This window comes from Neomonachus schauinslandi, chromosome 3, assembly GCF_002201575.2.
Source record: "Neomonachus schauinslandi chromosome 3, ASM220157v2, whole genome shotgun sequence".
Taxonomy (NCBI): Eukaryota; Metazoa; Chordata; class Mammalia; order Carnivora; family Phocidae; genus Neomonachus; species Neomonachus schauinslandi.
This window is the reverse complement of record NC_058405.1, coordinates 146,948,705-146,971,785: the sequence shown is the minus strand read 5'-3', so window position 1 is coordinate 146,971,785 and position 23,081 is coordinate 146,948,705. Positions and strand designations below refer to the sequence as shown.

At 33.3% G+C, this 23,081-nt stretch overlaps 1 protein-coding gene across 1 annotated transcript in view; it reads left to right on the top strand.

The window, feature by feature from the left end:
• CALCRL (calcitonin receptor like receptor) overlaps nt 1-23,081 on the top strand; it is a 42,657-nt gene that overhangs the window by 6,160 nt on the left and 13,416 nt on the right. The window contains exons 4-8 of the mRNA XM_021702911.1: nt 1,034-1,144; nt 1,246-1,358; nt 2,940-3,031; nt 19,006-19,132; nt 22,115-22,268. Of these exons, the coding sequence (XP_021558586.1) occupies nt 1,034-1,144; nt 1,246-1,358; nt 2,940-3,031; nt 19,006-19,132; nt 22,115-22,268 (597 nt within the window). The remainder of the gene's footprint in view (nt 1-1,033; nt 1,145-1,245; nt 1,359-2,939; nt 3,032-19,005; nt 19,133-22,114; nt 22,269-23,081) is intronic.

The following is a 23,081-nucleotide window of genomic DNA, read 5'->3' as shown; positions in this document are numbered from 1 at the left end:
ATCATACTGCCAGTGTTGTCATTAATTAGATAGAATCTTTTGGACCAGTGATAAGGACTTGTTTGAGATGCTTTCTATCAGTGAATTCTCTGATAGGCCACAAAATACATATTATTTAGTAATATATGAATGCAGACTATTTAAATAAGTGTTTGAAAAATCACAGGAGGAAAAAACTGAGATGATCTGAGTTCTTTTTTTAATGAGAATTATTTATACTTTCAGGCCAGAATTTTCCTACTCCCGTGAAGGTTAGATTGATTCTGAGATTGTGGCACAAATCTGTTATAAATAATGAACATCTCATACAACAGTCGGGCTTCTATCTATGAGTGCTTGCCTGACAAGGTGGAAAATTATTTTCTTTGATTATAGACTGTTACAACATTGGAACACTGGTCATTTTATTTCTCTATGCCTTTAAAAAAACATATTTTTTCATGTAAGAGGTACTTTCTCTTCAGGTTGGTAAAAGGAAACTGTGAGAATGTTAAACACTCTACTTCATTTGAAAAGTAAAGGAAGGCAAGTAAGAGCTAGAATTTGGTAGAGGGGTTTAAATATCTGTTAGGGTCAATGTAGTGAAATGGGAAATGTTGGAGTGTCCATTTTTTTTTTCCAGAAAATACTAACACCTTGCCCTAAGAACACAATTTCTAAGATAACACATTTTCTATATTCCCATATTTTTTTTAAAATTTTAAGCGTAGGGACACTAAGTAACTACCACCTTTATGGTTAAGGACAACCAGCAAAGACCATTTAATTTATTGAATGAATGGCTACCTTTGAGAATTGAAATTAAAGTTAAACTTTTAAATATACTCTTATAGATATTTCTAAATTGAATTTTGCAGTTATTCCAATAATTACTTGGTGAAAAATTTAAGTAATAGCTATAGCTTTTATAAGATGTCTTCATTTTCAGTCGGTGGTCTGTATTTCACGACAGTATGAACCCACCAGTAAGACTTTACATCTTCAGGTTTAACTAGAGGGACTGGTAATCACTGATCTTTACTCTCCCCTTCAGGCATTTACTGCAACAGAACCTGGGATGGGTGGTTATGCTGGAATGATGTTGCCGCCGGAACCGAGTCAATACAGCATTGCCCTGATTACTTTCAGGACTTCGACCCATCAGGTAAAAGCAGAAATGTATATACAGATCTGCTTGATATGAAATAAACCCTAAGTTAACTAAATTACCATTTTTTTCTTTCCTTTTCCTTTTTAATTTTAAAGAAAAAGTTACAAAGATCTGTGACCAAGATGGAAACTGGTTTAGACATCCAGAAAGCAACCGAACATGGACAAATTATACCCAGTGTAATGTTAACACACAGGAGAAAGTGAAGGTATGGAATATATATAAACGGAAATGTAATTGATACTGTTTAAAAAGTCAGTTGCTGATACAGTATTGGAGAAAATTTGCTTTGTGTTCTATTCTATTGTAAAGTCTTTTCATAATATACTTTGAGAAAAACAACGGAGAAAAATCTTTGTGGAAATAATCATTCATTCTGTCATGACGTTGAGGAAGCAATCCTGTTAGATAATACTGTATTTACAAGTCAATGTGTCAGTATTGGAGTTTCAGATTTCCCAAAGAAAACATACTTTAAAAGAATAAGAAAAGGGAACATTTCATTGGTACCGGAATTTTGAGAAATAAGTTCAGGAATTGTGCTCAAGTAAACAAGGGAAGCCCAGCAGGGTTTAAACAGCTCTCTCTGTCCCTCAACAGAAGGCTGTCCTTCCGACTGGATGCTAGGTTATTCTCGCTCACATTCCCACTTTTAGCACCATACATTAAAGTCAAGGTTAGTCACAGTTTGTCACAACAATTAAGCTTTTATAGAAAGTGCCTGATATTTGCACATGGGGGAACACAGAGGAAGTTTGTCAGTGATTGAAACGGAGTCCTGAAATCTGACTTCCACTTCCTGCTCTTTACCAGCTAGATGCCCTCAGGCAAGCTATAACCCCTCTCTGTATAAAATGAAGATAACAATAAACCCACCCTCAAGGTTTTCATAAGGATTGACTTAATACAAGAAAAAACCTTAGAAAACTATAGGCATAAAATAAGCACTTGATAACTGTCAGCTATCATTATAATTATAAATCATGTATTCTTTGCTTATTCAGAGAAGGGTTTAAAGAGAATTATAAAAATACACAATAAAATGGTAAATTACAAATAGATGGAATACAGAAAAATTAAAAAATCAAAGCAGATCAGAGGCTCCTATAATTACTATATTGAGATTTGTCTTAGAGTTTCAAATTGTCAAAGGAAAAAGAAAAACCCAGTAGGAAAGAAAGCCTTACCTAAAGAAAACACAAAAATAATTACATAGCATTTGATTTAATGTGCACAAAGTGATAGAGTGAAAATTGTCAATATCTTTCAAAATATAAAATGCTAATTTCATATATTACACAACCTAGATCAATAAAATTATTCCTTCCTATCATATGACTTCTAATTTCTTTTTTTTTTTAAGATTTTATTTATTTATTTGAGAGAGAGAATGAGAGAGAGTGAGAGAGCACATGAGAGGGGGGAGGGTCAGAGGGAGAAGCAGGCTCCCTGCGAAGCAGGGAGCATGATGCAGGACTTGATCCCTGGACTCCAGGATCATGACCTGAGCTGAAGGCAGTTGCTTAACCAACTGAGCCACCCAGGCGCCCTGACTTCTAATTTCTTAAATAAAAAGGGCATATAATTTATAAATTTTGATGTCACTTGATAAATTTGCATATACTCTTCATTCCAGATGTAACAAATATCTAATGCAAGCTAAATGGTAAGGCTATCAGAGCACATATTTTTAAAAATACAATTTATTCTATTGATTTGAGCTTATACACATGGAGGATTATATTACTGATATGAGCCTTACTTGTTTTTTTATCTACACAAATTGTAGACTGCACTGAATTTGTTCTACCTGACTATAATTGGACATGGATTATCTATTGCTTCACTGCTTATCTCGCTTGGCATATTCTTTTATTTCAAGTAAGTACATGTAAAATATTTTTTAATTTACAAGTTGTCATTGGTGAATGCAGTGCCATGTGCATATTTATGTCATGTGCTGATAAAATATATGAAATATAGATGACATAACATTTAAAATAAATTGAATGTTTAAAATAATTTGAAATATATTGAACTTATCTTGACTTTGTAAAATATATAGAGCAGAGATTTGTGAAAATCTGAAACTCAACTTTACAAAATTAGTAGACATATTAAAACGAAGTCATGTAGTGAGAAGAGAGCCAAAATCATTATGTAAATCCATCTGTATTTGTTTTAGAAACTGTCAAATATTATAGGCTTTTTTAATTGAATTTTCAACTTTTAGGTCAATTTTTGTGTCAGTATACATGGTACATTACAGAAACTGGTATTTTGTGTGAATAATGGCAATGGAATTTAATATATATTATTAACTCTAATAATTTAAATATATTATGGTTAGATTACTTTTCTTGTTTGGGAGGTCATTAATATAGTTAACTTATATTTTGAATTTTACTGGAAATTTACTTCCTTTTTTTGGGAGGGAGAGTCAACTCCAATTTCTTGATTTAATCAATCAACAAGTGATGTTTTAAGTTAATGGGAAGGAAATTCCAAAACGTGCATACAATATTTTACTCATTAACATGGTTTTCATAATTTTGATCACCACCAATAATTACAGAATGCAGTGTGAAGAGTGAGTAGCTGTATTTCATTGTATCTTCATTACGATTGTCATTATCTTCCTCCTCTTCCTCCTCCTCCTCTTCCTTCTTCAACAATTGTCTTGGAACATTAGCAGCTTCAGAATCAGCTAGAGTAGTAGTACATCACAATAATCCAAACCCGGAAATTATCAGGCAGCTGGATGTTAGATACATATGTAACTAGAGCACCAGCTTTGGCCCACAGTCCATCAAATATTCAGAGTATATCGAATAATATATGAACCAACCAACCATTGTCTCTCATGGCTTCAAAATCACAGGATCTAGAGATTGCATCAGAATTGCTGTTTTTGGAAACCTGTGCCTTTTTAAACAACTTCAAGATCAGTTACTTTGAGGAATCCACATAAGTACTTTTTAATGGCACTTTTGATTTATAACATTATCTAGGCACCATTAGAAAGTGACTTTAAAAAACTCCCCTCTGAATAAAGCTAATTAAGCATTTGTATACATTTTTATATTTGACATGTTTTCTTTAGTAAATTATGTAAAAATGTATCAAAGTCAGTTGAAAAGAATTTTTATCCTAAAATATGGAAAACATTTCTTAAGGAATTAAATTTACTATACTATATTTTGCAACAAGTTATCAAAAGTTTCTTGCTCAAAACAAGTTGCCAGTTCTCAGTCAATGCCTTTATAATTAGTTATGTCGTATCAGTTGCTTATATATAACTTAAAACTTCATGACTTTACTCTTAAATATATGCTCTCCTTACACAAGATTTTTGAATAAATACTGTCTCTGGAGTAGGAAAAACTTTATTATGATTGTATAATAGATTAAAAATATCTGTTCTAAAAAATAGAAAATAAACCATTTTCCAAAGTAATAATTTTTATTTATTTATTTCTTAATTTTTTTAAAGATTTCAAATATTTTTTTGAGAGAGAGAGTGAGAGAGAGAGAGAAAGAAAGCATGAGCAGGGGGAGGGGTAGAGGGAGAGGGAGAGGGAGAAGCAGACTCCCAGCTGAGCAGGGAGCCCACAGGACTCTGGGATCATGACCTGAGCTGAAGGCAGATGCTTAACCGACTGAGCAACTCAGGCACCCAAAGTGAAAATTTTTAAATAAAGTCCGCTGGTCCATAGTGACATATAATTTATGCTAATTGACAAAGTGAAGCAATGTTGCTGATGCTAACAAACTTATTGGTAAAATAAGGCAATGAAAATTAGTTAATATTTAGTGACTTTAAAAACACAAAATGAAATTAAAATTTCAAGTCTCATTTAGTATAATAAAATGACTAAACAGTTTCACAAGGATATAGTTCATTTCTTATTCATGAGACAGAATCTTTACAATTTAAAAATACAAATTGTCTAAATTTGAAAATAGAACTCTCTTGGCTCTTAGAACTAAATAATGCAATTAATTGCCATTAAATTTATGCAGTACTCCTAGAACTCAGATTTCTAGTTCATGAAAATTACATATCTACCGCACTGTACATACCATACAAAAACACAGAGAGAATTAATTTAAATGTAACTAATATTAGCTAAGTTTCTTCTTCTTAACATGAAAATTCCTACACCTATGACTGACTATAAAGATCAGCCTCTATCCTGAAGGCATAGAATAGAAATAATAAGAGTTGTTTAATACTATTTCACAAATCTTGGGGAAAAGTTACAAGTTTTAACTATTTCTAACCTCGGGAAAAAGACTTAATTAAAAACAAACTATAATCTTGAGAAACAAGACTTGCCCTTAAATTTGCAATACTTTTTAAAAAATCAAGAACAATTTAAGCATGTTACTTAAATAAAGGAAAGAAATATATACACCTGTAATTTTAAGATCCTATTGAGCACCTGTAACTTTAATATGCTATTGAGCAATTTCTTACATTTTTGCAGTTTATTTCATATTCCTTTGTTTTTACTGCTTTGTTATATACAAAGTGTGTTAACTATTTTTATAATTTAGTATTATATAATTCTTTCCATGTACCTAAAGAGTTTTTAAAACTCTTTAGTTTATTATTTAGTCATTTAATTTGTTAAATAATATTTCATTTAGTAAGTCGACAAAGGTTTATTAAATTATTCCTCTATTTTTGAGCACTAATATTACTTCCAATTTTTCCTATTAATAAAAAACACTGCAATGGACATTTTCAGACATAACTTTTCCCATATTTCACACTATTTTTTTAGGCTACATTCCCAGAGACTTGGGATTTCTTGGTCAAAGGGTATATGTCTTTTTATGGCTCTTGAAATACATCATCTTTTTTTAATTATTATGTTATGTTAATCACCATACATTACATCATTAGTTTTTGATGTAGTGTTCCATGATTCATTGTTTGCATATAACACCCAGTGCTACATTCAGTACGTGCCCTCTTTAGTACCCATCACCAGGCTAACCCATCCCCCCACCCCCCACCCCTCTAGAACACTCAGTTTGTTTCTCAGAATCCATAGTCTCTCATGGTTCATCTCCCCCTCCGATTTCCCCCCTTCATTCTTCCCCTCCTGCTATCTTCTTCTTCTTCTTTTTTTTTTTCTTAACATATATTGCATTATTTGTTTCAGAGGTACATATCTGTGATTCAACAGTCTTGCACAATTCACAGCGCTCACAATAGCACATACCCTCCCCAATGTCTATCACACAGCCACCCCATCCCTCCCACGCCCCACCACTCCAGCTACCCTCAGTTTGTTTCCTGAGATTAAGAATTCCTCATATCAGTGAGGTCATATGATACATGTCTTTCTCTGACTGACTTATTTCGCTCAGCATAATACCCTCCAGTTCCATCCACGTCATTGCAAACGGCAAGATTTCATTCCTTTTGATGGCTGCACAATGTCCACAATAGCCAAATTATGGAAAGAGCCAAGATGTCCATCAGCAGATGAATGGATAAAGAAGATGTGTTATTTATATACAATGGAATATTATGCAGCCATGAAATACATCATCTTAAAAATGTCTCAAAGTCAACATGTCTGAAACAAATCCATAGCATGTACCTCCTCCTAAGCAGTTTTTCTTCCAGAGTGACCCATCTTTGAGAATACTACTACCAGCCATCTAGTTGAATTAGGAGCAATCTGTGGCATCTTCTCAATTTTCTTCCCTGTCCTTCTTCCTCAGACTCTGTGGATTTAGCCTTGCAACAGCCCTCCAATCTATGCATTTTTTTTTCATTTCTACTGCCACCACCATCACCCTAGTGTTATCTAGCCTCAATAAATCCCCTTCACCACCTTCATTCAATTCTAAACAATGCAGACAGAATATTTTCAAAGCTTTAGATCAAATACAGATATGATTTTGTCATCCTTTGCTTTAAAAATCTTAAACTTTCGGGTGCCTGGGTGGCTCAGTTGGTTAGGCGACTGCCTTCGGCTCAGGTCATGATCCTGGAGTCCCGGGATCGAGTCCCGCATCGGGCTCCCTGCTCAGCAGGGAGTCTGCTTCTCCCTCTGACCCTCCTCCCTCTCATGCTCTCTGTCTCTCATTCTCTCTGTCTCAAATAAATAAATAAAATCTTTAAAAAAAATAAAAATAAATAAAAATCTTAAACTTTCTACTGTAATTTATATAAAATCAAAATCATTAATGTATCCTATAATTGAATATCTTGCCTATCCTACCCCAGCCTACTTAAATGTATTCAACTTTCAGATCTAAACTGTAGCATCAGTTCCTCAGTGAAATCTTCCCAAGTTCCTTATTGTAACATTACTAAAACGCAACTAGTTACAGTGGACACGGAGTAAATTTTTAATTACCATTTTAGGAGACCGACCACCTATCACTGTAGATTTAAAACTAATAGAACTGAGACCCTTTAGATTAAATAATCTCTTTTTATTTTCCACGTAACAAGTCAAAATGTACAAGCACGTTAAATATCTGAATGACATGAAGTTAAGCAGGATAGCAATTACATTGCATGCCAAAATCAGAAGTCAAAAAGAGAATAATAGTCCCCTAGTATACAAAGTCCTAGGGTTCCAAACAAGTTTGAACTTAGCAAGGATGTAAATAAAGTCCCGCACTAATTCTATAAAGTCAGATGTAAAATTAACAAAGCTTCTTCGTGAAAGAATCTGTGACTTAACTGAGCAAATGCTTGCTGTGAACTAATGAGGCAGCAGTGGGACTGCCTAGTGAAAACAACGCTACAAGCCAGAATATACCAGTAAATGCAAAGTATTAAATTCCAAATCTCTAATCAGACCAGTCCTTTACTCTGGCACTATGGACTGACTTTGTAAGAGGAAAAGGGGATGTTAAAAGATTTGGCTTATCACACAGTGAAGCAATTGAAGAAAATAATGTCCACTGATCACAGAGTCAAGGTACCAAAAATGTTAAACCAGAAAAAGACAAAATATAGGGGCATAATAGATGACTTCAAATCCAAATGACTGTAATTGAGAATAGAATTTATATAATAACATAAAAAAAATTGGCTCTATTAAAAAATATAAACAATTCTGACAGCTAAACAAAACAGAATGAACCACCAATTGACCAACTGACCTTCCTGTCACTCAAGACAGAAATTAGATGTCAATTTATCAGGAATTTTGAAATGGGGGATTCCCATACTGGGTTAGTTCATAGCTAGTCCTAATGTTCTATAATGCTATTTCCAAACCCAAGTCTATGAATGAGCAGTAATTTAGTAAAGAGAATTAGAATGAAAGAATTAATATTTTTTACATCAAAATACATAATTTCAGTATCAGGGAAGTTAGCATTTGTGAAAGTATTTTGCAATCTAAGAGCAATCTACACAGAAAAACCTTATTATTGATTAGGTATTTCAAGAATATCTGGTTCAGTATTTTTATATCTGTATTTAGGTATGTTTTATTTAAAAATGCAAATACTATTCAATCAATACAAGTAATTTTAATTTTTGTTTGAAGTCTTAAAATTTAAAACTTTAGAATCTATTTCCTCTATGAAAAAACATTTTTTTAAATTGCAATTATGTATATATATGCAAAGTACTTTAGCTTTAAAGATAGAATCTATAGACTCATACCTCATTTTATTTTATTTTATTATTTTTAATTTTTTAAAAAGATTTTTATTTATTTATTTTAGAGAGAGACAGTGTGAGTGGGGAGAGGAGTGGAAGGGGAGGGAGTGGGTTGGGGAAAGAATCTCAAGCAGACTCTATGCTGAGTGCAAAGCCCTCCACTGGGCTCCATTCCACAACCCCAAATCATGACATGAGTCAACACCCAGTCAGGTGCTCAACTGACTGAGCCACCCAGGCCCCCCACATACCACATTTTAAAAGAGAAGCTAGAAATTTCTTGTTGCCCCAAATATTGTCCTCATATTTCAATATAAATAGGCCTTATCTTTTTCAGAAAGAAAGCTAGTTTTTTAATTGAGATTACTATATGCAATAAATCCGTGTATCTATTATTTGCTAAAATTTCCATGCTTTTATAAATGATATCTAGCATGCTACATGGGCAAAACTTTGTTAAAGCAAATGAGTGTCTTGCCGATATATGGAATTTGGCCTCTACGTTAAAGAAAAATTAAGGTTTTCAATTAATTACATTGCTTAAACTTTATGCAGAAAGTACAATTAACTGTTCATTCTCTAGTGAACTTAAAAAAATCTTTAATGGTGATTTACCATGAGAAACGTTAGTGGATAGTGTCATACAGTAATTAAAACTGTGGGATATATTCAAATCTTGCCATCACCACTTACTAATAGTGTGGATTTAGCTTGATTCTGCTTTTCAATAAGTCTCAGTTTCCTTATAACGAGTCATAATGTTGTTTAAAATACTGGGCAAAGAAGACTTACATAGTACCTGGCGTATAGCAATCTCTCAATAAAGGGTAAGAAAGAGGTTCTACTTGCGTCATTGGACAGTATCCATCATGTAGGCACAGAGACCGCGCCCACTATCTCGTCATCTAACGTTACCCCTGTCTAATAGTAATACAAAGTGGGGAAAAAAAAAAAAAAAAAAGCTGTGGCGGTACCAAGAGCTACGGGAAGACAGAGGAAGGAAAGACTCATTCTGGCTCAGAATCAGAAGATTCCTAAAGCGATAATCTCACTGAAATAGGGGTTAAATGATGTGTAAAATTTCAATAGGTAAAAATTGTAAGCCACAGCCAATGAAGAGATTACCTAGTCCAACACCTAATTCTCTTTATGTTCTAAGTAATTAACCAAGTTATCCACACTTCCTCTCAATCTGTGTTCTTTCTGCTTGGTTTAGTAATTTTATTTGACTTTGTCATTTAAAAATGGAGCACTTGAACAGAAAGAAGTAAAACTACAAATTAATTTTTTAAATTATACATTCTCAGGCTTTATGTAAAACATGAAAAACCCTCTTCAAGTTAAGACCCATGTATAGCATTCGAAATCCTTTTTTATATGTCTAGACATCCTGACTCACAGAGAGTGCTTAAGAGTATGTTTTCTAGACAGGCACCTTTGGTCTCAGGTACCACCTCTGTCATTCGCCTGCTCTGAGGCAACTTCTTTCGTTTCTGTAAACCTCAATTTCACATCTTAGTCTATCGATATCTATATCATAGATTTGGCATAAGGACTAACATAGTATATATTCAGTGTTAAGTGGAATGTCTAATTTGGAAACGTTGTCTATTATTGGCATAGTTATCACTTTTTCTTATTAGTCCATTAAAATATTTTTACATAAACATTTAGCCTTGATAGGCACACTATATCAGTAGGCACTTTAAAAACAAAATTAAAGAGGGGCGCCTGGGTGGCTCAGTCGTTAAGCGTCTGCCTTTGGCTCAGGTCATGATCCCAGGGCCCAGGATCGAGCCCCGCATCCAGCCCCGCATCCAGCCCCGCATCCAGCCCCGCATCGAGCCCCGCATCGGGCTCCCTGCTCAGTGGGAAGCCTGCTTCTCCCTCTGCCCCTCCCCCTGCTTGCGTTCCCTCTCTCGCTGTGTCCCTCTCTGTCAAATAAATAAATAAAATCTTAAAAAAAATTTTTTTAAACAAAATTAAAGAACATAATTTTTAGTATTGTATGTATCAAATTTATAAAGAAATTGTTTTAATGTTCAGGTAGAAAAATAAGTAAACAGTGAATGAAAAATTTTATAAACAACTTAGTAGTATAATTATATCAGAAAAAAATTATGCTTAAGTAAATTAGTCAAAAATAATAAAACTTTTTATGCCCACAAGATACCATCTAGCTTACTCAGTACTTGAAACCATATTAAAGAATTTGTAGCCTTTGATTTTAAGACACTTCTACTATATACTCCTCAAAACTATCTACCAAAACAGTAAAACCACCATCTCCTAAAAACAACCACCCACTGAACAGCAAGTAATGGAAAGAACATCACAAAGTTAGTTCCGTGAGAGCACAAATCATCTCTCTTTTTTTTTTTTTTAACACATTCCAGGGCTTATAAGGCCTTGCTCATAGTAGGCACTTAATATATTTTTGAGGAATGGAAGGCATGAAGTGATTTGGAAGCTTATTTCTAAAACTGACTTTCCCATGACTTATCTATGACCTTGGACAAGTCCCTTAAGTTTGTCTGGTCTTTGTTGTCTCCATCAACAAAGAAAGGCATTAGAGTAAGACTCCTTAAAATTCTAATTAGTAGGAGAATCTGTGTAAAACAATATAGGATGCTCTGTAGGTAGATTGAGGGTAGACCAAGACCACCTCAGAAAATAGTGAATTGAATGGTTAATAAAGCACGTTCAAATAATCAAGAGCACCAGAAATTTTAGCTTTCTTCCCACCAACCTGGAAACATCCTATAGGAGTTGATGTTTTACATGAAATCATTGTGTACTGAAAAGCTACCAATATCTTTTTCCTGCTTCTTACCCCAGTTCCCCATACTGTAGTCTCTCTTGCTTAGTCTTCGGTAGAGGTAACATTTTTTGTTTTCTGTTAATTCAGGGTTACTGACCCATCCTAATAAAAGCCAAGAACCAAACAAAAAAGTTGATTTAGGGTGCTGTTTGTTATTTTTATTTAGAGAGAGAAAAGAAAAAGTCTCCTACTCATCCATGCTTTAAATTAGAAACAGAGAACTCAAAACACTATTTACCAGATATACTTCAGTTTTATATTAGAGCCAATTAAAGGAAAGAATCAGAGTGGGAGATAAAAAGAAAGGGAACCGAAAGGGAGGGGAACAGAGAGAGCTTTGGGATTTGCCAAGCCCTAAGAGGCAGTGACTCTTACTCATAATGATCCTTAGAAAAACAAAGCACAACCCTGTAGATAAAAAAAATAAATTTTACCAGAATTAGTTATAAATTATATTTTAATTACTGTTTAAAATTTGAGAGCATAGCAAATCTTGTTTTTACTTTCAACCCAGATAAAGGGCTCTATCTTCTTGCACATAAAAGAGCACATATAACATCTGACTTGTATGGGGAAAAAAATGGTTCTTTTTATTTTTTGACAACTTAATTTTGCTGATCTTTCAGACACTGATTCCAAGTAATTTCAAAGCCAAGTTGCACATTTGCAACTATATAGACAATGATGTAATTTCTAGGTAGTTGAGATAAAGTCCTAAATAAAATCCAGCAAAAAATCTATCCAGTTGACAGGATAAACTTTCTTAATAAAATAATCCTTTAATGCGTGTATTTCTACTTTTCAGGACAAGTGATCCAAATCTCACCTTTTTTCTTAGATCATATATGAATATATTCAATCAATATTGTGAACACTTATCTCAATTCCAGTTTCTTCATATATCTCTTGAACTAGAACAAAGTATAGTTTTTCTTCTTTAAGCTATGAATTTTCTCCTGAAAACTGTTCATGATTCAATCTTCAAATCAATTTTAAACAAAGATAACTATTTAAAGAAATCCTACATAGGAATATGGAGAACAAAAAGCCTTACTCTACAAACCATATCCTGATGTTTTTGTTTTGGCAAATTAGAACTTTCACTTATATAAGTTGTTTAAAACCTGGCAAATATGCCCCATCAGAGGTTTGACAATGGCTGAGTTCAGAAATAGTCAAGTGGTCTCTGAATAGCATAGCTCTCAGTGCCTACCCAGGATCATCCTGGTTTTCTCAACTCTTTGGTACATTTCACTCATTGTAAGTTTGTTATGCAGTATGGTTTTAAGACATATTTTATTCTGCTTTATGCATCCCAGGGTTCCTTCAGCTTAACATTGAATATTGGTTAATTAACCATAGTTTTTCATGTAATATTTTATTAGATCATACTCAGTCTATTTCCAAATTAATGAATTTTGATCAATGTGCTGAAAAATCCATCCCCCATAAACTAAACACGGTGAGGACTGAAAAGTCTTGGTTGGAAAGCTTTGGATAAGAACAGAGTAGTACAAGAATTAATGGATTTACTCTAACAAAAACCAGTTCCACTATAATATAATTGCTATTACTGGTTTATGGAGAAGAGTCCCAGGTATGGAATTATAAAGTAAATAACTGAATTAAAGATTTTGGACTTATTTTAAACAGAAAATTTATTATTTAAAGTTATAACTGAATGTTAAAGATCACATATTTCTGTTAATATTTTTGATAAATATGCAACTTCTTTATAAGTGTAATCTATTTTGCTCGAGCAGGTTGAAACATAAGTGCTATTTAAGCATAACTAAATTTTCATGGGAATAGAATGACAAATCATTTTAAGAAAACAAATGATCCATTGCTTGAGGTTAAAACGATAGTCATTTGAATGGATTAAAATTTCATGATTTGAAATAGAGAACATAAATAATATAACATTTCCCTCCTCAAAGTCATACTATATTCTGCAATTTGGTTTTCTACTCTTATGGGCATAGTTTATTTGGTTAGACTGTACCCACAGATATGACTATATAATAGGAGAAAGCCAAGTAAACTCTCCAAAGTGTAGCATCATTTTAGTAGTTAGGAAAAACAAAAACCAGACATGACTGGATAGTATGCTGCTAACATTTGCTAATAGAACATTAAAATGTAACACAAATGAGTATGAGCTTCAGAATCAAAAAGTCTTTTAGTAAATTATGCTCTTTAATTTTCTTCATCTTAGAATAGGAAAAAAAAAACAACAATGTAGAGTCTTGCCTTATGCATTTATTCACATTGTTCTTCGTGCCCTGTAAAAACTCTAAGCTTAATTTTTTTTGGGGGGGGGGACTCTGACTCAGGGTAACTTCTTAATCTGCTTGAAATGCTTTTCTCCCCTATCTGCTCCTGTTTCAGTTCTATCTTGAGTCTCCCCTCACTCTGGCCACAGTCTTTATCTATTTCTTAATCCTATTTTCATTTCTAAAAAGCATATAACACTATCAGGAATTATGTGATGTAATTTATGTATTTACCCTCTATTGTTACATGAATGACATCTATATTATTCAGAAGTGTTTCCTCAAAATCTAGAAATAGTGCACAATATATTACTTATGCATCAGTAAATAGTTATGTGATTAAATAAATATTAAGAGACAAAAGCCTTACATTTTCTTAAAATTCAACATGCAAATTCAACAGATCACTTAATAGGTTTGTAATCTCGAGCAACTTAAATTCCATTTTATTAAAGGATAATGACACTTCAAGGGGTTATTATAAGACATAATGAATGTGAAGTACTTATCTCTGTGTCTGCGATATTCTAAAAGCTCAATATATGGTGGCAGCTACTATTATGAATTTTATCTCTAAAATTTTGGGGAGTGTAAGAATCATAGGCATTCAGAAAACCTGACTATTTCTTCTCTTGGTTTCCTGCCCATTAGTAGACCAGGAAGAGCTCTTGCATGGGGCAGCCCACACATGAGAGAAAACCATCTGGCCACACAAAATGTGCCCATCTATTCCTTATGCAGCCCATATTCATATGTTACCTTAAATGAGGAGCCGTGAAAGGCAGGGACAAGGGAGAAGGGAGCATGATGGAGTAAAAGCAACCATTTCCCTTCAGAAGGACATCCATTGATCACCTTGCTTGAAAGTACAAGAGTACTCTTGTACTCTTTCTAATCTGACCAAATGGATCACCATCAGCCTGCAAAGAGAGCTGTTGATAGAGGTTATATCCGCCTTGTGTCATACCTAGCCAGGTGAATCCATCAACTCAGTGCTCCCTTCAGTAGACAAAAGATAGCCATACTGCTTTTCCTTTTAATATATTTATTGCTTTCGGCCCACTTTTTTTTGGCAGTGTTCCAACTGGCATGAGCTTTCCTCCCAGATACATGGTTAGTGTTTTCTTGGGAAAAGAGCTAAGCATTAAGAAATTAAATTAAATACACTAGCATAAGAAAGCAGTACTTTGTAGCCTGTGCAGTTCTTATATTGCTTGTATTTCCTCTTTTTGTTACTAGTTTTGCTCAGGATTAGTGTTGAGTGAAAGTAGTTTGGAAATTTCTATCTCCAGTCAAAACCAAATGGGAAACAAAGGCAAGTATTTTGTTCATACTGTGGCAGAACTTTGACTATGGAGCAGCATAATACTTGGGGCCGGTAAGGCCAGGTTTCAAAACCCACTTTCAAGTATGTGTATAGACTGGATGCTACCTACTCCTAATTGTTCCAAAAGAGAACTGAAAGACATAGGTACCTTATACATGAAGAATAATGGTTTGTTGACATGCTTACATTAACTGCCTCTACTACTCTGCTTGTCAAATTGCATACTGAAAAAGTATCCTAAAATAATTATATGTAAAAATATGAAATGGAAACAATCCAAACCCACAAACCACATTTTCTATTCTGTGGTTATGCTCAGATAGAAAGGGATATTATAACTTATAAAGAAACCAGAGAGTTTTTTGTAAAACATTCTCCAAGAGTATAAAACAATTGTTTTAGTATTTTAGTAAAATAAGCACATTTTAAAACTTAGAGTAGGTGAAACTGGTTTCAGGTTAACATTTGAAAAAATACCTGGATGTTTTTAGGGTTAACAAACCAATGTGTTTACCAAGTACGTATTTTGGTTTCCATTTACCAATTGATTTTATTCATACTGATGAACTTACATGTGTTAATGAATATGTTTAGAGAAAACAATATGCTTCACTAGAAAAATTTAAGCATCTTTACCACTAGACATTGATAGAAAACGTATGTCAGACAGCATCTGTCTGCATTTAAGTTGCACAGAATCTGGAGGAAGAAATGGAAGAAACTCCCCCCATAGGCTAGTATTATAGATAGTTGGACATATTTACATAACACAAAGTGAATTTATTTTGCAATGGTTCAGTTCAACAGAACAATATGAACAGCTAAACTGGATATCAGGGTTTCCAAAGCAGAAGTCTTTGGTTTGAATTATATAGGGTGGGTTATCTATGTTGACCATATTTTGTAAAACACTCAAAATAAGCTTTATGTCTCTGTTTTGAAATGATTTCATGTATCCTCCTAAGTATTTGTTTGGTTTTTATATTAAATATTTTATTTGTAATAGGATTTCATTTTATTATTTCAAAATTTTGCCCATAATATGGCATTATTTTGGTTCTCAAAGGGGAAAATGCAATATATCCATTTATCACAGAGTAAGAGAGTAAGAAGCAATTTCTTTTTTGCTGGTGGACTCACAATAACTACATCTTTTTAGGTCATTTTTAGGTCCTTAACTTTCAAACCAGATTGAGGTGTGAGCAGTCATCAGAAAAAGTGGGAATTCTGAGAGGAACAGAAATATACACTATCATAGAAGAGAAAGGAAGTTTAAGTGCACACAAAGAAAATTAAAATTGTTTTCAACTAACTACAGTTAGCATTTCATTTTACTTATTTTTAATCTTTGCACATGTGAATATTACAAACACCAATAGTCATAATATAAGTGCTACTCATTTTGCATTCCTTAGCTCATCTTTAGGCTCTTCTATCATGAATTGCTATTTTTAAAAGCCTTATTTAGTGTTTGTTTTCCTTCATTCCAATTTACTCTTTACAAACATTTCTTATTTGCTGTTTAAGCAAACTCTCCCAGTGTTTTGGTCATAATTTTAAAACTATGAAATTTTGTTGTTTATATATTATGTCTTAACCAATGAACCTAAATATAAGTGTGTTCAGCAGAAAAGGGCAAAATATCCCAGCTAAGGAAAACATTTTTTATTTTATTTTTCCCATGGTGGTAGCTGAGTTATTCAAATACTGTTATGAAAAAAGTACATATTTGCATGGGTAGGCAGTTTTCCCCTAGACAATAGTTGGCACTCCACAGACACAGAGTAAGCTCAAGGAAGGCATTTAAAACTAAGACCATGTAGACAAATTTTATATGTTCATAATGTGAAGAGTGACCAATTATAAAAAAACAAACCATTCATGATACAAATGATCTGAAAAGAATATTCTTTACTAAACCTCTTCTCACATTCATTAATTTTGTTTGATCCCTGCCTGCCTCTCACACCTCTCATAAACTGCAAAGTCAAATCAAAGACTCTCTAATACGAAAATACGAGCAGCTCTCAGAGCTGTTTCTATTTTGAAGGACTCCGGCTGCACTTCACATACTTGTTGTATATGACTGTCTTATGCTCAGTTGATTGCCCCAGAGCCATCTCAGTCATGAAGTCTTTCATCGTTTCCCTCATAGCACCCACTTCTGTGGAAGGCATGTATTGAAAAATCAGTATATACTGGTTTGAACGGAATTCACTTCTAGATCCTTTAAAATACTAAAGCTATATATAAAATCACAGATCTATAGCTGGAAGAAATTTCAGAGACAGGGGCGCCTGGGTGGCTCAGATGGTTAAGCGACTGCCTTCGGCTCAGGTCGTGATCCCGGGGTCCTGGGATCGAGTCCCGCATCGGGCTCCCTGCTAGGCGGGGAGCCTGCTTCTCCCTCTGCCTCTGCCTCTCTCTCTCTCTCTCTCTCTCTGATTCTCATGAATAAATAAATAAAACATTAAAAAAAAACAGCAGTAGTTTAAAAAAAAAAAGAAATTTCAGAGACAATATAGCTTAAACTTTGCATTTTTAAATATAGAAAACCTTGGCATCCCAGCCTAACTATAATATCCTGGGCACATGGTTTATTTAGGATAAGGTGATACAGTGATAAAATTAAGTTAAAATCTCCTTGAAGTTCCCAAAGTAGAAGTCATTAGTTTGTGTTAAATAGGGTGGGTTATCTAGGTTAACCATATTAATTGCATAATTTTGTAAAAATACAAAATGAACTTTTAAGTCTCTGTAATGAAATCATTCCTGTCTCCCTACATACATGTTTTGTTTTGATATTAAGTATTCAGTTTGAAATGGATTCCTTTCTATTAGTTTAAAACTTTGCCCATAAGTGTTCAAATAAACGCTTCATGAAAGAGGTAGAACTTGAGTTGGTCTTTGAGCATACAGTCATATGCAGACAATCTGGTAGAGTAGATGTGGATTCAATCCGAGGAATGGTGTTACTTGTCATTAATAATGACTTTTCCTAAAATTTATTTCTATATGAATATATATTATACATATTATATATAATATATATATTTATATAAAATATATATAATTATTTCTATATGAGCCAGTTCTTTAATTTTGTTTTATATAGGAGGACCTCCAGTCACAAGTGGTAATATTTTTATACCTTACATATGGCTGGGCCAGTTAGAAAGAAAATTCAGTAAAGCTGAACAAACAAACATCATTGGTTTCTAAGTCTATATTTTTATAAATTTATCTATTCTGAATACAATGTTATCTTTCTCATGGTTGGTCTGCATAATCACTACCACCACACAGAGGCTCTATAAATTGAACAACCATAAACAATCATAAACAGGCTATATAAACAGAACAACCTTTGTGGTATAATGAAAAGAACATTATCTGTGTAAGATTCTGACAGACAAATCTAAAGTTTTCAAAATTAATTAGCTGTAGGATTTTTTGATCAATTAACTTCACTGAATCTCAGTTTCTACATTTTCAAAATAAATTAAAACATTACTCATGCTGAGACATTCACAGAAGAAATTTATTTAGAAGCCTTGTATGGGCAAATTTCTATTCCTACGAATGTCTACCTGTTCTGAAGCAGCTCATTTGCTCTCTTTTAAGGAATTATAGGTTTTCCCTAATTAAGATTTTATCATGAGTCAATCTTGGGGAGAAAAAAATAATTCTTCCAGATTTGAAGCAGCTATTATGAATTGTGAATGTATCTTATTTGAATGATTATTAATAAAAATAAAATATTTGGTTTCTCTTGCCTTTTAGGAGCCTAAGTTGCCAAAGGATTACCTTGCACAAAAATCTATTTTTCTCTTTTGTTTGTAACTCTATTGTAACAATCATTCATCTCACTGCAGTGGCCAACAACCAGGCTTTAGTGGCCACAAATCCTGTAAGTAAAATGAGGTTGTGCCCTAGGTTCAAGAGGTTAGAGGGAAAGAAATGTGAGTGAAAGGTGGCGGTGGGAGGTAGGGGGTGGGGGGTCCTGATATATGTAAATGTGTATAAATACTCATATATATTTTAAGGTCTGGCATCTAGAGAGTATATGTATCTATATTACAATCTATAAAGGTAAATACATCTCAATCTTTCCCAAGTTATAAAGGAGGAATACATGTCTTTGCTTCAATTATTTATATATATTATACATATCTTCACCTCATTTTATGGCTAGAGTCCTCCTGCTGGTGTGACTTAAGGGTTTATGACCATGTAACATTTACTCAATCGAATTTAAAAAATCAATCAAAGCAACTAACTACAGATGTACTTAGAAACACAAAGCATGAAAACAGAAAAATTTTAATTAAATTATATATTTGGGATCAGGTGACTTTAAATAGTTAATTAAACCGGGGAAAATGAATTGTACATCCCCTATGTAATGTTAAAGTTCCTTAACATGAGACTTTTTTTTTTAAAGGACTCTACCAGCTCCTCAGTATCTCAGCAAATATTTATAAGTTGTTTCCTTATAATCCCTTTGGAAGCACAATTTGTTTTTCTTTTAAGTTTTTTTTTTACTGAAGTGTAGGTGACGCAAAATGTTACATTAGTTTCAGGTGTACAACATAGTGATTCGACAACTCTATATGCTATGCTTACCACGAGTGTAGCTACTATCCATCATCATACATCTCTATTATAATACCATTGACTATATTTTCTTATGCTGTACCTTTCATTCCCATGACTTATTCATTCCATAACTGGAAGTCTGTATCTCCCACTCCCCTTTACCCAATTTGCCCATCTCTCGCTCCTCTACCCTCCATCCCTGGTAACCATACATAGTTTGTTCTCTGTATTTTGGGGACTGTTTCTGGAAGCACAATTTTTAGGATGAGTATCAATAGCTACATAAAAATAAGCGCAGAGACTGTCATAATATAAAAGCCATATTTTAAAACACAAACTAAAATTTACTAATATAAGTGTATATATTTTATGCAAATTATATGCATATGTGAGCTATACTTAAAGTATCTGCATAAATAAAAGCATATTTTCAAGTATTTAAAATTATCTGCTTTCATAATGTTTATAGTATCCATACTACAGTTTTGGATATGGATTTGTGGAGGGGTATGTATATATATATATGGTGTACATAAAGTGGTTTTTGAAAGATTAAGTTATCTAGTTGTAACTAGATAGATTAGTAACTAGATTTCAGTAGAAATCACGGAAGGGAAGGAATTTTCACTCAGTGGGCCAATAAACAATACTCTCCTATGTGTTTTACGTGTGTTTTAGGGTAATTTCCAAAATCCTAAAATTCCCTGCATTGTTTGCACATGTGTATCCGGATTGCTTAATCTTGTGTATGTTCCACTCTAATGTCACTAGGTGAGGAAACACACTGGGATAGATTTAGCAACATAAAAAAACTGGCCAATGGCCTACCACTTTAGAGTGACTTTCTCTAGAGCAAAGAGATGAGAAGTTTCATCATGAAGCTACAGAGCAAGAGATTCTAAAGCTTACATTTAGATATAAGGATATTGTGTTTAACGTACAAATTGCAGGCTGTTAATATATTTTTAATATATTCTTGGAAAATTTATTGTTTGTTTATATCAGCAATGCCCTTCATAAAAATGCTTTCCTGAAGCATGTTTTAAGTTCTTTTTATCATAGTGGCTTATAGATGAATTTTTTAAGTGAAATCAGGAGTAAGAAGTCCAATTGGATATGCACGTCTAAAAACTATACCAGATAAAAATTTGAAGCTGAAGTCTGTTATTTCTATATAAATATAGTTAACTAACTCACTTTACCCTTGAGAAGACTTTGTTAATATAACGTGATGTTTGACATCAAGATACTTTAAAGTTTAATGTTATGCATTCTGCCAATGTATTTAATGGAAGAATAGGTTTTATAAATGTCCTACGGGCAGAAGGCATTGTGTATAATCATGAAAACAAAATTGGAATTACAAGACTTGTGTTCAGGGTATAGCTTAGATTGATGTTGTATGAATATTAGCAAATCACTTAACTTCTCCAGTACTCAGTTTTCTATCTGTAAAATAAGTGACTAGTGATAAATTATGTCACACAGAATTAAAGATTAAATAAAATAACATATTGAAAATATTTTAAGCTAACTAATATGCACATGTCATGATTACTATTCTATGAGAACCCCAATATCTATTTTCTAGTGTATCTCCCTTCCAATTTTCTTTTTAGTGAAAAAAAAATTTATTTCAAAAATAATGATAATTGCCACTAAATATTTATTGACCAGACTAGAAATTGGGAGCTGTGGAGAGTAAATGGCCATATATTTCTGGGAGAGTTTTAAATTTATTCTCCTTTCTAAGGGAGCAAAATATATATCTTACTCCTTCATGTTTATTTTACCCTGTATTTGAACCTTCCTCTTCTGATCTCTTTAAGAATAGAGAAGAGAAAGTGGGGATCTCAGAAAAAGAGGAAGGAAACCGTAACTTTTTCTTCTTTTTACTTACATGAAATCCTCAACCCCATATAAAATATGGGCCCATTAGATTATTATTTACTAAGTAATTGCATTGGTAGCAGTAATATGCAAGACTTTCAATTTTGGCCACTTTTCATGAAAAAATGTATCTGGAAAAAACACATCCACTAACTGTAATAAATATGGAACTTACACATTTCCTGGAAGGTATACCATTATAAATCTTTAGAGTCAGTGCTTAAAAACTTTATAGGTACCATTAGATCAGGATGAAGACTGGCATTTTACAAATCTGAATCATCAGTATATAAGATTTTGTGTAGAGGAGAGAAAATTCCAGGTCTCTATATAACTAACCTAAACTAGACTACTGAATTCATAAACAACTAAATATTGATGACTTTCTTTTTTTTTCTCACAGGTTAGTTGTAAAGTGTCTCAGTTCATTCATCTTTACCTGATGGGCTGTAACTACTTTTGGATGCTTTGTGAAGGCATTTACCTACACACACTCATTGTGGTGGCTGTGTTTGCGGAAAAGCAACATTTGATATGGTATTATTTTCTTGGCTGGGGTAAGTGCCATTACACGTGTTTGCTGACTCACCTTTTAAGAAAGCTCTTAGAGGATGCAGAGCTCCTTTGTAATAAAAATATACTTATTATTAATCATTCTCAAACAACAGCAGGTGATCAAGCTTTGCTTATTGCTGTAAATTGAAATATTTAAACAAGAACCACTGACTCATGGTTTTCAGTAGTCACAGGTCAATAATACAATGTGGTTGAGTTTTTTTCTATTTAATATTTCAGTGTGTATCTTGGCTAAGTATGCAGTGGCTAACACGACAGAATTAGAATCATGAATTAGGGAACTAGTCTTCATATTGTTCGAATCTCCTTTTCCTTTGTGCAAAATGAGGGCATTGGGCTTAGCCAGCTTTGAAATTCCACTCAAAAAAAGTTTGTTTTTAAAAAAATATCATTTTATCTTAAGAATAGAGGGGCCAGTAATTGAATAAAGGCACACAAAAGATCTATTTTTCCACACAATCTCCTGACACGGTATTATTCACAGTGCAAATAATGATACACTTCTAGCATATTTCCTTTTCTTTTTTCTGTTTTTTTCAGTTTTAATTTTAATTCCAGTTAGTTAACATACAGTATTATATTAGTTTCAGGTGTACAATATAGTAATTCAGCACTTCCGTACACCACCCTGTGCTCATCACAGCAACTGCACTCCTTAGTCCCCGTCACCTATTTCACCCATCCCCCATCCACCTCCCCCTCTAGTCATCATCAGTTTGTTCTCTGTAACTAAGAGTCTGTTTCTTGATTTGTGCCTCTAGTGTATTTTTAAAAACAACTAGAATAATTCAAAA